The sequence below is a fragment of the Eretmochelys imbricata genome, chromosome 2 (assembly GCF_965152235.1).
Source record: "Eretmochelys imbricata isolate rEreImb1 chromosome 2, rEreImb1.hap1, whole genome shotgun sequence".
Taxonomy (NCBI): Eukaryota; Metazoa; Chordata; order Testudines; family Cheloniidae; genus Eretmochelys; species Eretmochelys imbricata.
In genome coordinates, this window is record NC_135573.1 from 72897235 (window position 1) to 72912640 (window position 15406).

General features: G+C 39.7%; 1 protein-coding gene across 1 annotated transcript; it reads left to right on the plus strand.

Annotated features, from left to right (window-relative positions):
* Positions 1-333: 333 nt before the first annotated feature.
* Positions 334-2633, plus strand: SNAI2 (snail family transcriptional repressor 2). The gene is made up of 3 exons (XM_077809015.1): positions 334-412; positions 997-1542; positions 2452-2633. Exons 1-3 carry the CDS (start codon positions 334-336, stop codon positions 2631-2633), a joined length of 807 nt encoding a protein of 268 aa, XP_077665141.1.
* The last annotated feature ends 12773 nt before the right edge of the window (positions 2634-15406 follow it).

Sequence of the window (15406 nt, forward strand, 5' to 3'; positions counted from 1 at the left end):
TAGCAGGGATTGGATCCTTCTTGCAAAGAGAAAGAAAACCCTCCCAGCAAAACAGGCTGAGTTTGTAAAAGTGCTTGAGCAAATTCAGAAGCGATTGGATGAAAAGAAAACCTTGGCCCTCCCCTCCTGCACCTGACTAGTGGATATTTACAGCACTTTTCAAGGAGCCTCTCTGCACTGCCACTACACAATTTTACTGCATGGATTGAGCTGAGTAGACAATACTATAGGGACCAATGTGCTAGCAGTGATTCTGTGTGCTGCACACGATCTGGGGACCGTTATTCTAAACTGAAAGGAGATTCTGGAAGAAGGAGAAATTCTGCATTCAAAATGCCACGATCTTTCCTGGTCAAGAAGCATTTCAATTCATCCAAGAAGCCAAATTACAGTAAACTGGACACTCACACAGGTAATAAGATTAAAACATATGCCACTGTGAATGAAAGCTGAAGTTGTTTTTATTCCTTGGCAGTGAAGGGAGTTACTTTTTAGTTTTCATATTGCAGGGCAAGATTTGGTTTGTTCCTAGCATTTTCTAGCTGCTTAAAATGATTTTTGAAAAACATGTAAGTGCCAGTCAGAATGAAACACTGCCAACTTTGAAAAGTTTGCTCATTGAATGGAACCCAATTATTTTATGTGGATTTACATTTTTCCTGTTCTGTTCATGTTATCAATGGAAGTTCCAACTTCTACACAAATCAGTTTGAAAGTTTGGCTGCTGAATGTGTTAGACTGCATGAATTTAGAAACAGCATGTTTCTTTGACTAGACCTCCAAACCATATTGTGCTCGTTTAAGTGCACTGTGTGTGTGTATGCATGCATCCGTATATTTATGTAGCGTTTTTACTCATTTAATCCTCTTTACATATAATTGTATGATGTTCATAGTGCTTGACTTCTGCGCTTGTTAAACCTCTAGGCATTTATTTTACTGCCTTTAAAGCAATTTTCCACTTTTCCTAATACTTTCTTCTTTCTTCTTCTCCAGTGATCATTTCACCATACCTGTATGAGAGCTATCCAATGCCTATCATACCACAGCCAGAGATCCTGAGCTCAGTAGCTTACAATCCAATTACTGTGTGGACTACAACTGGGCTGCTACCATCCCCGTTACCCAATGACCTCTCTCCTCTTTCTGGATACCCCTCATCCTTGGGAAGAGTTAGTCCACCTCCACCCTCCGACACCTCATCCAAGGATCACAGTGGCTCAGAAAGTCCCATTAGTGATGAAGAAGAGAGAATCCAGTCAAAGCTTTCAGATCCCCATGCAATTGAAGCTGAAAAGTTTCAGTGCAGTTTATGCAACAAGACCTATTCAACTTTCTCTGGACTGGCCAAACATAAGCAACTGCACTGTGATGCCCAGTCTAGGAAATCGTTCAGCTGCAAGTACTGTGACAAAGAGTATGTAAGCCTAGGAGCCCTTAAGATGCACATCAGGACCCACACACTACCTTGTGTCTGCAAGATCTGTGGCAAGGCTTTCTCTAGACCCTGGTTACTTCAAGGACACATCAGAACTCATACGGGTAAGAAAATCTATTAGAAATGCAATGTGTCAATTTTATCCCACCAGGATGCAGCTTGTTTTGTCTTGGGCAAATACTAGGGTCCTTAACATGTTATTGATATTTACCTGGACAGTTATTTCCTAGCTATTTTTAAAGCATCATTAAAGTACAAAATTCGCACTTTGTTGTAACAATATCTCACATTCGTGGACCAGATCCTCTACTGGTGTAAATCAGCATAGCCTCACTAAAGTCAATGTCATTTTTTGCCAATTTACACCAGGTGAAGATTTGGCCATAGTGACTTCAGGCTCACATTTAGGCTTTGGGAAGTGTTGTGTATATATACAAGGCTCAGTTTTACCCAAGGATCAGTTAGAAAACACCAAACCCTAAAATTTATACAAGTGTCTGCTCAGTGAAGCAATCAAGGAATACAAATGTTGCTAACGGAAACAAATCCTTACCAAAGTTTTTTGCTAAGACGATGAGTTTGGTGTAACATTGGGCACAGTGTTGTGTCTGAACAGCTGTTGCTGCATTTCTAGTTGTAGCCCCTATCTTAAGTAATTTATGCTGCTCTAGACATAACACAGGACAGCCAAAATGAACAGAAGGAACATTTGGAAATGTTGGGAGGAGCCCAACCTACAGGCGCTGGCTGCACCTGTTGAGGCAGAAAGCGTCAGCAGCTTGTCTTTCAAGACCACACCGAGCAGTATTCTCTGACAAGTCTGAAATGTCTCAGTGCAGTCAGCAGTGCTTTGAGCAGTAACTGTAATATCTGCAGCATGCTCACCTTTTTATTACACACTTCAATTACTTAAACAAATCATTTTTGTTTCTCAACGGAAAATGGGGCTGTCCCTGTCCCCAGGGGTACTTATTGCTTTAAATGCTTAACTCTTTTTTTTAACGTTTTTTTAGGAGAGAAGCCTTTTTCATGCCCTCATTGCAACAGAGCATTTGCAGACAGATCGAACCTGAGGGCTCATCTGCAGACCCATTCAGATGTGAAGAAATACCAGTGCAAAAATTGCTCCAAAACTTTCTCCAGAATGTCTCTTCTGCACAAACATGAGGAATCTGGCTGCTGTGTAGCACACTGAGTCTTGCAGTCAATGTTTACCGGGATCCAATGCATTTCTCCACTCCTGTTGCAAATGATAAGTGGAAACCCAAAGGCATTTTCTCTTCTGCTTCCCAACCGCCTCCCCTGACCCCAGCCCACCCCCAAAAAGTGGAAGAACTTATAATGTCAGTACAAATTAGCTTAAGTATTTGTGCTAAATTACTTAAGTGTGAATTCTGAAATATGAGGGGGAAAGAGCCATGCATGACATTTCAGATAGATCATAAGGAAGAAGCATGATCAGCCTTCTTCAGCGATGAAGCCAAATGTGCATAGACTTATCTTACTAAGAAAAGTTGCAAAGAGTTAACAGTACATTCCTGCCAAACCATTTCAACCAAAGAAACAGTATTTAAAGAGGAAATAATAATAAAAATCCTACTCCAAGAGAATTTGCCAGACAACATGTATCTCAGGTGCCTTATAAAGTATTTTAAGTTTACTTTAGTAAATGTCTAATATTACTAGTTGTTTTTTTTATTAAAAACTAAGGCCTTTATTGATGATCTGAAATGCTTTAAATCTGAATAGTTCAAAGAAGAGGAGAAAACACATTATGGAATGTATGAAAAATTATCTGCCGTATTTTAAAAGTTTGTGCCTTTAAAAAATAGACTGTAGCTTCAAACATTCCTGGTGCATGCTTGACCCAACTTTTAATATGGAAGAGTTCCTCTAAACTTTAATCTTTTTTTTTAAACGGGAATAAGTGCAAGAGGGGGGTTCATGGGAGTTTGACAATGATTTTTTAAAAAAAAACTTTTTTGAAATGCACAAAGAAAATGCAATATCTTCAGCAGTGCCCCTCCAAGTGCCTTTTCTATTAATGGTTTTGTAAAGTATGTGGACATAATGTAAACATTTTTATTTTTATATGACTGAATGTGTTGTGAATGAAAGTGAAGTGTTGCCTATAGCAGCACCTGTAGGTAACTTGAAGAAAGTGTGAAGTGCATTTTGTTATGTTGTTTGCTAGCCACTTTTTTACAATAAACATTTTTGAGTAAGATCTCTGTTGTTTGTTCTAAGTACAAAGCCTTTATCTGAATTATTGAGAGTATGAAACATGCAAACAAAGAAAGTGGTTTTTCATTAAAAACATGAAGATGGAAACTGATTTGCAAATATGAATTGTTAGTTCATGATTGTTGAGCATGAATAAGAAAAATGATCCTTTGGGGGATGTTTTTTTACAAAGCATTTAAGAAGGCTACTTTAAAACACCATTACACTCTCTTTACACCCAATCAATATCTGTTTTGCCAAGAGCCCTGATTAAAAGAGAAACATTTTGTTTTATTGCATTTTTAAGAGTTAAGATGCTCCAATTACATTAGGATCATTACAATAACCACAGTTTTGTAACCATCTTTTCGTTATACATTGAGCTTACAAATTTGGGCCTGATCCAAAGTTCATTGGAGTCGACGGGAGTATTTCATAATTCCATGGAGTTTAGATCATGTCCTTTAAGAACAGTAGTCCAGTCACAATATATTGTATATTTTATTAGAAGGTTTCAGAAATATAAATTGCTTCAAAGGGTTTTTTTAAACAATTGTTTTTATAAAATATTCATAGATAGCAAAAGTGTCATCATGATGCTTTACATCTGAGACTATATCAGCTGAATATTTGGTGAGGATGTATTTATAGATGTAGAATCAAAGAAGCACTGAGCTACTAAATCAGAGAAATAATTATATATATTGATTCACAGCTAGCCGTAAACAGTAATAGTTTTTTCTTAGGTGGATTAATTGAGATTTCCAGGACTTGACTCTAAAAGTGTGACAAAGCGTGACATAAACAAATGCTGGTCCATTACACTAACTGATACAAAATAACACTGGACATTTTATAAAATGCACAGCTATGATTCAGATAAATACAAACTGGGATCTAATTTACAAGGGTGTAACACATACTCTACCATGCTAACAAGAAGAAAAAGTAGTAAAATTATAACATTGTCAGTAGAACAAGCAGATAAGACTTACAGTGCACACAAGGAACAGATTTCTTGAATAAGAAATTGCCATTTCAACATAATCATATTTGTTACCATATCTACATCTTTAGTTCCTACAATAGAGCACTTTAATAGGGCATTTGGAATATTACATTTGAATTTTCTTTATGCATATCTGCACAGTAAAAGATCTTTAATTCTGCCCACAGGAAGTACTGCATTTCAATAACCCTAACTCGGATGAAGATTTTCAGATACAGCAAACAGCTGTAAAATAACATTACCCTCTTCTTTCATTAGGGCAAATTATTTCTGCAGGAAGTAGCTCGATAGCATAGGAAGGATAAACAGCAAGGAATGCAAATTTAAAAATTAAGTGCAATGAAGATCAGTGAGAATTTGTGAGGTAGCATTTTGAAATGAACCTGTGAAGGCATCAAATACCCTTGAAAAGTATCATGTGGTTACTCTATTGATCTACACTTACATGTTATTCACTTTGAAGTTCTTAGGTCTCTGAAAGCAATTTGATCAGCTTTGCCTTTTCAGAGTAAAGTTTTTCTGTGTGAATGGTAAAGCTGTGACAGTAAACAAGTGTTCTGTGTAACTTTATTTCCTATTTTCACTGCAAACATTTTGGTTTTGTTCTTCTACTTGCATGCACCTGACTTTAGAAAGGAATTTGCCATTGTTTCAATTCACACTTATACTTTCAATTCTTTAGGTTCCCCAGTAAAACTAAATAGGCTAAAGACCAGCTTCTTTTTGACTGAATTCAATAAAAATGTTGCCATTGTCTTCCATGGGAACAGGATCAGACCTTAGCATCATTAAAACACAGTTTGCTAAACTGTACACAAGAGCTACTGGACTGATTTGGAAGGTGTAAGTTAAGATTATCTGTCCCACATGCACGTAATCATAGAACACAGAGATGGAACAGCCTTGTTGCATCCTTTAATTCCTCCTTTCAAAAATATAGTTCCAATAGTACATTGCTAGTGCTTTATCCAGTCTAGTTTTAAGTATTCCAAATAATGGAATAACACTACTTTCATAAGAGATTATGCTATTCTCACTGTCAGGATGTTTCCCACAATATTTAGCCTAAAATATTCCTTTCTTAATTTCATTGTATTCCTCCTAGTTATGCCCCTTATTCCGGCCCAAATAATTCAACTCTATGAACCAAATTCTATTCTGGGATGCATGCAGATTTACTGGGAGTTTGCAGGAGAATTTTGCTCTGTGCTTGGTAATTTTTGACTATTGTCATAGCTCCTGCTAGACATCTCCAATCCCTACTATGCATAATTAGTTTTTTTAAATATTTCTGTGAACGACAATTGTTCCAGCTCCCTAATAGTTGTTGTTACTCTTTTCTGAACTCCCCATTTTGTCAATAGCTTTCCACTTTTGAGAAGCCCAGAATTGAATGTCATGATTTTTTGAATAATGACAGGTTTCAGAGTAGCAGCCGTGTTAGTCTGTATTCGCAAAAAGAAAAGGAGGACTTGTGGCACCTGTCACACGTGTAGCTCACAAAAGCTTATGCTCCAATAAATTTGTTAGTCTCTAAGGTGTCACAAGTCCTCCTTTTCTTTTTATGATTTTTTGAATGAGAGTTGGGGCTACCAATAAGCCAGCCACTACTATAAAGCAGCCTGCATGGTAGAGGTCAGTATTTGCAAGCATCTGAATATCTACAGGATTTCCGAGTGTTATGAGCTCCCTTTCTCAACTATAAATAGGCCCTTATCAAACCTACCTGGAGGCTAAGGATACTGAGAGGTCTTATTTGGACCTTCAGCTATAAACGTGTCATGATGTGATCCTTACATGCTGCATATACCTTTGCTCTTTCCATTCATCAGCAACTAGTTAAACACCAGTAGATTTGTGACAAGGATTTATTTATTTGTTTTCAACCCAAACACTTTAGGGAGTAACATGTGCTTCACAGAAGATGATGATGATGATGAAGAAGAAAACAACAAACACGCTAGAACTGTCCTGACTCTCAGCCAATCCAATGTTTAGAAAGGCAGCTCACTGGAGTCTCTGTAGCGTGCAGTAGGTTGTTTAAAACAGTGATGAGGCATACCTCTCAGAGTAAATCACCAGGAAGTCTTTGTGTTTAGATATTCTTATTTCACTGTTACTCGTGTTATGATAGTGCTTGGTAGCCTCAGCCAAGATCAAGGCCCAATTATGTTAGGAACTATACAATCACATAATAAAGAAACAGCAGCTAACCCCAAAGACGTTACCCCGCAACAGATAAAACAGATGATGGAGGAGTTGGAAATTGAATCCCAATCTCTTGAATTCCCAGGCTGTGATGGAGCTGACCCCCATCACGTACAAGGCAAGAAAAAGCACCCCAATTAGTCACAGTCTGCACCTGGGGTGTGAGTAACTAATTACCTCATGGCTAGAGGGAGCAGAGCTAGGCCTTATAAGTAGACTGAGGGAGCTAAGTTGGGGAGGGACTGCTGAAGAGACAGGTGTCTCTGGTGGAGAGAAGGCCTGTGACAGGGTATAACCACACAGGTAACAACAGAGGAAGAACACAACCGGAGCAGATTAGAGTCCTCAAGGGAAGCCCTGGAGTAGGGTCAACAAGGGAACGACAGTGACGCCTGAGAGGGGTGGAAGGTCTGTTAGTTGGAAGATTTGTTTGGACCTTGATTTGAAATTTGACTTGACCTGGCTGGAGGGCCAAGTCCCAGAGCTCCATGAGGGGGAGTCTGGCGAAGATACAGATCTGAGGCAGAGTGCCAATAGGGGCTCCATGTCCAGGCATGAGGGGTGTGCCCTCGAGGAGAGGGTGTGTGCTTACAAAGTCCTTAACCACAGGGCCAATCAGTATTTCATATTAAAATATACAATTTCTATTCTTAGAAGGAATTAAAATTTGTATCCCTTTAAAAATTGTTTGTTTGTATTTATTTATTGTCCTATGATTTAAAATCTTAATACCATTTTAAAAATGCAATTTGTAACTAAATCTGTGAATTATAATCCTATGTGACAGGAACCTTGAAGTTGGAAGAGGAGAAACATTTCAACTTGTATATGTATTTTTAAATGCAAGAAATAAAAACAAATGAAGTGAATGACTTGATGCCACACATCACTGATGGGCTATGTGAAGGTTCTGGAAACTATCATGAGGTAACATGAAGAGAAAGGACAGAGAATTGCCTATCCTATAACAGCAGAGCATGACTAGTATAAATGAAGGATGCTTGTATTCTCAGTCCCTTCTCCTTAGTAAAGTTAATGCCCCATCTACCTCCTCAGCCTTATTTAGGGTATGCACTATTCCCTTGTTCCCTTCTCATTGCCAACAAGAGTCTTTATACATGAAAAGGGTTAGATTATTCCTGTGCGAAGTGGGGGAGCGTTACACTGCCCAAAGTGGAAGCGCAGAGAGGACTGTATCTGAGACAAACACAATCCCTCCAAGTTCCCAGTGTGTAACATAAGCGCAAAGGTTGCATCCTCCTCCAGGTGCACCGGCTTGCTCTGCCAGTGTGGAGGGCCAAAGCCTGCCTCCTCCCTGCCCTCTTTGGGACAATATGAAAAGTACAAATAGCCTGCAATTTTTTCCCCTCAAGTGCAAGGACCGGTCTTTCCATTATCCTCTCTTCCCCACCCGCATCCCCTCCCTGGACACCCATATAAGGTCAGTCAAAATCCGGCCAAAAAATCTTTGATTTTGTTTGTCTGTTGTTTGGTGGTTCAGTCATCTCTTTTCTTTCTGTCTCACCAGTGCTCCAGCAACATTACCCCGACTGATACTGTTTTGTGGCTTCCTCCTCTTCCTTTCAGCTTTTTGGAAACAAAAACATATACAAGTGCTTTTTTTGTGGCTTTCCCTTTTTCTCTTTTCTTAGCTCTCAGAAAGACAAAAAGCACTGGAAAATGCAACTTTGGCCTCCAACTTCATGCTGTTTTGTTTGTACGCTCTGCTATCTGTATACTGGATCCACTCTTCGTTTCTCTTGTCTCCATTCCCTTTTACCCTATAGACATCATCAAGTGTCTTCTCTGTGTACAGACCACAGGCTTGTCTACATGGTGGGGTACTGTGCTCGACTGAAGTGTGATTTCTAAAGCACACTAATGTGTTGTGTATTAACTGGTGCCCTGTAATGTAAATGCTGTTTGAAACAGTACTATATTAAAATGCACTAGGGAACCGTTAGTGTCCACCAGCAGGACTACTCAGGCCAACTAATTTGAAACATGTTAGTGAACTTTAGAAATCACACCCCATAAAGCACATTACTCAACTGAGTAGACAAACACTAAGCAAGAAGGGCTGGATAAGGCCCTTAATCTGCCTGGCAAATGTCCTAAAAAGGACACTCCTCCCCTCTCTTTTGTTAAGGGAAAAGATACTCTATGTACCTCTCATTTATGCTCAGGCCACTTTACACTACTCTAGTGTAAAGTCACTTTAGGACCCCTTTACATGATTGCAGCAGTTAAAGGAGCATTAATTAGAATAAGTGCCATTCACAACATGGGCTTTTGGAAAGCAAATAATTGTCTAGATGCCCAATAGATGCCACCTCTAGTTGGACCTTTGCTGTTTGGAACCAAAGGTCCTTTTAAAATGATGTGCCAGTCTGGAAGTCCATTGGGGTAGGGAATAGAGGAGGTGGAATGATCAGAAAAATCCCACAGCATTTGATACCCTCAGAACCAGATTTTTTGGTCGGCTTCTCTTGCAAAATTGAATGCACAGACCTCTGTGTGTACAAACAGGCATGTGCACATTCTCATCAGGTAATCAGGCATGCAGTTAACCAATCTGTGAACTCAAACGAGCAAGCAAAATCACTGCAACCTTACTTGGAGGGACATTTCAGAACAGTCTGCAGACTGATTGAGTCCCTAACCTTTCTGCTGAGTGTGCTAACTTTACTGCTAATTGTTTTTTGTGACTGCCACTTGTTATAATCAAGCCCCAGAATTTGGACTGAGACCAACAAAACATGTCACATATGGGCCACTAAAGATCCATCAGTTGGTAGTAATTTCCAGCCTCTACCATCTCATGCTTTATTAAAAGCAGTGACCTAAAATGAAATGTTTCATATCTCATTACCAATTCCATGCACCACTGAGTCCCTCAAATAAAATACTTTTATGTCTTAGTAAGTTCCCTGGATGCAGAATACAAGTGATGAACAGCAGATCAGTGAGTGATGGACATCTGCGAAGAATCTCAGTGAAATGGCACATTCTAGGTACACTGCCAAAAATAGTTCATATATTATGGATGGCCTTAAAAATGTATGCCTCTTGGAGCAAAAACTGTCATCTTCTGTGTTTGTGCTGTGCTGAGCTGATTAGAAACACTTAACAACTAATAAATAATGACTAATAGCACTGCATGTACAAAAAAATTAAATCTTCTCTTTAAAAGCCACAACTGGGTTATGTGAAACTATTAACATTTTCTTTTTACATTTTGAAATGTGATTAAAATATGTTTTAGAAGACAGCACACAACTTCATGTGGGAAGGTTCATCAGTAAATCTTCACCATACATGTCACTGTTATGAATCTGGGCCAGGTTACTGACTGAAATCAGTAGATATGCATTGGTCTCTGTTGGATGTTTCGTGGCCTCTGTGAAATAACTTGCTAGTCTCAGTCCAGTTCCTAACTGGTCTGACTAGTTCCTGTTGAACAAGGTCCACAACTAGAGCTGATGAAAAATTTCCATCCAAACTTTTTTGGTTTTTAACTGAATTATTTAGTTTTTCAGTTGTCTAAAACCAAAACATTTTCAGGTTTCAATTTTTTTTTGCAAGCCCCATTACCCCCCCCCCCCCCATTAGACAAAACTGACAAAGAAATTCACTTGTGGGGGGGAGAGAGAGGGGAAATCATTTCCGGATTATCTGTACACACACTGCCCAAAATCACTGCCATAGATAGTGCTTCTTGGTCCCCATTTGCAGTCACAGCAGGGAGGTCAATGACTGAATGGTGACAGAAACTGAACTACCCTCTCACTTCTAAGGGGAGGTTTCAGTGCATCACAGGTGAGGTACACCAGTGGGACTATGTGGGTTCCATTGTGCATATATATTCTGTGGTAAAGAGAAGGCTTCAATTGTCAAGGCTGTTAAATTGTCACCTTCCACATAAGTACTAAAAGGCAGTTAAATATTACCTTCCCATGTTAGACTTCTATATGAGGAGAGACATAGAAGGTCAGTGCTGCTTAGTTTGGTGAGGAGATGAATAGGAAGGGGCATGATAGATATATATAAAATTATGAATGATATGGAGAAGGTTAATCGGGTATGCTTAATTCCTTGTCTCCTGATAAAAGAACAAGAGGGCATTCAATTAAATTGGAAAGCATCTAATTTAAAAATTGTGAAAGAAAATTATTTTTAACACTATACATAATTAACCTGTTATAGTTCAGGCTAAGAACATTCTCAAAAGGATAAGGCATGTACAACCAGGATAACGTGAACAACAAAAACATCCACAGTCATGTTTGACACGATTAAACAAAATTGAAGGTATAGGCCAGATATGACAAATAGCTCATGCCTAATGCTGGTTGGAAAATTTTTAAATTTCAAAATGTTTGACTTAAATATCATCTCATTTTTTTACCAGTTTATTTAAAAATTTCAAGTTTTGGAAATTTGGAACCAACTAAAAGGGTTGCAAAACTTTTAGCAAAAAGAAGTTCCCATTTTCTGACCAGCTTTACAAAGCTCCCAATAGGAACTACTGAGATTCAAGCTCTTTTGAAAATCCTGCTAATAAACTCTTATGCGTCACAACAAAGGCCTTTGACATTGTTAGGGTGAAAGTTTCTATGTGCACAGGTTGTTCTGTAATTGTCCAGTACGGGAATGTTTGCACCTTCCTCTAATACATCTGGCACTGGCCACTGTCAGAAACAGAATAGTGGACTAATTGGAAAACTGCTTTGATCTGGTATTGCAATTCTTATGTTCCTATGTCACAGTACATCAGCATACGTTTTGGTATTCATTTTGGTGTGTAATGTTAAGAGAGAAATAGAGCCAGAACTTTATAAGCACAAGACTCTTGTCTCCTCTAACATTGCCCTATTTGGAGCTATCTGGATCCATTTTGTTAGTTGGACATTTTTCTATTGGATTAATTGCACAAACTGGATGGGAGTCATGTTCATGTGTAACTTGCTAAAGTGCAACAAGCTCTGGCATTTTCTCGCATTGCTACAGTGTGCATGGCAGGTTCCTGTGCTAATGAACTGAGCATACAATAGTGACTTTCCAAGTTACTATAGTTAGTTCTGCAGTTACAGAATATATTTTTACTTCCTTACAAGCATTCTGGTTTCCTTTTTTTATTTATTTGGTTCTACCAAGTTATTTTTAAGGTATTCATTTCTCTCAAGCTTTCTGAGAATTATAGTATTTATATTAAACTCTGAATCTCTGTTCTTCAGGGAAGCTCTTTTCTATGTGTCAGTGATAAATGCCTCTCTTGTTTATCAGAAACAACGAGGAGTCCTTGTGGCACCTTCATGGACCTTTCAGTCCTTCTTTTATGTGTCTTCTAAAATAAAAATACAAAAACAAGAGACAGGTTTCAGAGTGGTAGCCGTGTTAGTCTGTATCAGCAAAAACAACGGGGCGTCCTTGTGGCACCTTAGAGACTCGTAAATTTATTTGGGCATAAGCTTTCGTGGACTAAAATGCACTTCATCAGATGCAAGTGGGTTTTAGCCCGCGAAAGCTTATGCCCAAATAAATGTGTTAATCTCTAAGGTGCCACAAGGACTCCTCGTTGTTTTTGCCGACACAGACTAACACGGCTACCACTCTGAAACCTGTCTCTTGTTTATGTATTTTTATTTTAGAAGACACATAAAAGAAGGACTGAAATGTCCATGAAAGTGCTCTGCACATTACTCTTGTGCTCATGTTCGAGACCTTCTTGTACCAGCATTAATAAAACTTGAATCAGGAAAAAAGATGAAAGATATTGAAAGCTGGAAGTTTTATAGTTTTACTCTATTTGCACAGTGATCAATTAGGAACTCGGGAGTTGAAATGTCAGAACCCTATGAAAAAATAACGTGTTTGCAATTCTGTGCCTATGTCATACTAGGTTTGTCAACTTTCTACTCACACAAAACCAAACACCCTTGCCCTGCCCTGACCCGCCTCTCCTCCAATGCCCGGCCACTTCTCTGAGGTCCTGCCTCAGCTCACTCCATCACCCCCTCCCTCTGTCACTTCCTCTCTCCACCCTCACTCACTCACTCATTTTCACCAGACTGGCTCAGGGGGTTGAGGTGTGTGCGGGGAGGGGGGTGGGCTCCGGCTGGGGGTGCAGGCTCAGGTGTGGGACCGGGAATGAGGGATTTGGGGTGCAGGAGAGGGCGGGAGAGGGTTCGGAGTGCGGGAGGGGACTCCGGGCTAGAGCAGATGGTGCGATGGTGGGGGTGAGGGCTCCAGCTTGGAGTACAGACTCTGCAGTGGGGCTGGGGATGAGGGGTTTAGGGTGTAGAAGCGTGCTCTGGGCTGGGACTGAGGGGTTCAGAGGGCAGGAGGGGATCAGGGCTGGGGCAGCAGGTTGGGGCGCGGGATGTCTGATGGCCTGGTCAGTGGTGCTGTGTTTCGACCAGGTGTTTCAGTGGAAAACCAGACATCTAGCCACCCTACGTCATATAGTCACAGAGTTTAAGGTCATAAGGGACCACCAGATCATCTAGTCTGGCCTCTTGAATATGATAGGCCACCAATGTCACCCAGCCACCTCCACACCAATCCCAACACACACAGGAGAGATTATTGTGCACCAACGCCCAAGGCCTCTACAATGGCAAGAAATTGATTTAGTGAGATATATGGGCCTAATTAGGGAACTAGTGGGGTACACAACTGTCCATTTGTGTGAACAAACACCCAGTTTATGTGCACAATCAGCAACTGGATGCACAAATTAAGCACACATGTTTTGCACATGGCTTTGGGTTTCTGAAGCTTTTAAAACCAGGCCCTTTCTTGCGATACTGGCTGTATATTAACCCAAACAAAATAAGAGAGCATCCCAACAGTGTATTTCTTCTGTCTCCTAGTTACAATGGAAATTTGTGATTAAACCTTTCAGGCCAGATTATGCCTCTTTTACTTCCATTCAGTAATGCCTTATTACACATGCAGTCCCATTCTGCTCATGAAGTAAGGGGATACTCTCTGGTGAGGAAAGGTGGCAGAATCTGGTCCTATTCTAGTTAGATGTCTTGACCAGTAAATTAGGCTTAAATTAGGTATTATAAATTGCATACACAGATAATCATTATTAAACTGTGTCTATACAATCACTATAGTGCCAGCTTTTAACAATATTTTAAAGGGTTTCAAGTTTTTTTTAAGGTGAACCATGCTAAGGCAAATGATTCAATTCTGTCAGCCCTGCATTGGCAGATAGACAACAATAACCTAAAGAGAATTTTCTCTCTCTAATCTTTTATATGTGTCAAAGGACAGAATTGTGTCTTCACTTGAAGTATATTTTCAGTGGACTTCAAGCAGATTTAGTTCTGATTGCAAAGTATCATGTTAGTTCCACGGAATTTCTCATTTTAGGATTGATTTTTCGAAATGCACTTTTTCTTTCTTTAGGGTTAGATTGTGAGTTGGACTCCATGCTGATGCAGGGGAGTGAGGAGGAGTAAGAATCCGCCTTGCACCCATGTGTGCGTGTGTGTTTGTACCTAGGCTTTGGGTCCAGATGTGCAATGTAGGTGGGCAGGGAATGGCAGGGAAGACATGAAGCTTTGTTTCTGCCCCACACCACACTCACTAGCTCTACTGAGCCAGTCTGGGAGATAGCCTCAACTTGTTCTTGATACAAGACAGCAACAAATGACTAGTCACCATTTAGACTTAATTTGAGCAAGTCAGTGGGAGGCCATTAGACCTAAGAGGACTAGTCTATACTAGAAAAGGTTTGCCGATATAGCTATGCTGACAAACCCTCCTAGAGTAGACACAGTTTACACGGGAAAAAGATTGCCTTTGCTGGGATAGCTTACTGCCATTCCCCAAGCGAAATAAGCTCTATTGACCAAAGCACTTTTATGCCAATATAATTGTCTACACTAGGGCTTTGGCCAGTATAGAAATGTTATTTTAAAAAATCACCGTCTAATCACTATTACTATGCTGACAAATGTTTCCAGTGTCATATGGCCAGAGGCACAGTGCTTCCTGGAGTAGGGTGGCATATGCATCATCTCTCTCTCAGGCCTAGGCCTGGAGGTCCAATCCAGCTCTTAATGTTTAAATGACAGGATTAGGAGGTGAAGTGCGCCCGTGGAGGGGGTGGAAGGCTCGTGGGAAAGAGTCACTTTCACTGAGAGGCAAAAGCAAACATAATAAATTTCATGTTTGCTTTTTTGTTTTTGTTTTTTTCTTCCTGCCTGTTTTTAGCAAGAATGAATAATGTCCATGTGTTGAAACACCGCAATAATAATTCAGTACAATTGCTGTGACCTTTACTGGTTGGATCAGGACCGATTTGCTGCAGATTTCTCTGTATGAAACTCAGCTGAAAAGCCCATCTCATTAACTCTGGATGGTTGTCATTTTAATGGAAGAATATAAAACAATCTTTAGTTGCCCCATGAAGAAAGCAACACACTTTGAGGGGACATAGAGAATTAAAATGAAACGTATTTTTAAAATTAATCTTTCTGATCTAATTTTATACAGCTTAATGGAAATAC

Bases quoted from the DNA above. Each gene is read 5' to 3' on its own strand.
- SNAI2 (XM_077809015.1), top strand. From the start codon at position 334: ATGCCACGATCTTTCCTGGTCAAGAAGCATTTCAATTCATCCAAGAAG. The intron at 413-996 runs GTAATAAGATTA...CTTCTTCTCCAG, and splicing joins TAAACTGGACACTCACACAG to TGATCATTTCACCATACCTG. The intron at 1,543-2,451 runs GTAAGAAAATCT...ACGTTTTTTTAG, and splicing joins ACACATCAGAACTCATACGG to GAGAGAAGCCTTTTTCATGC.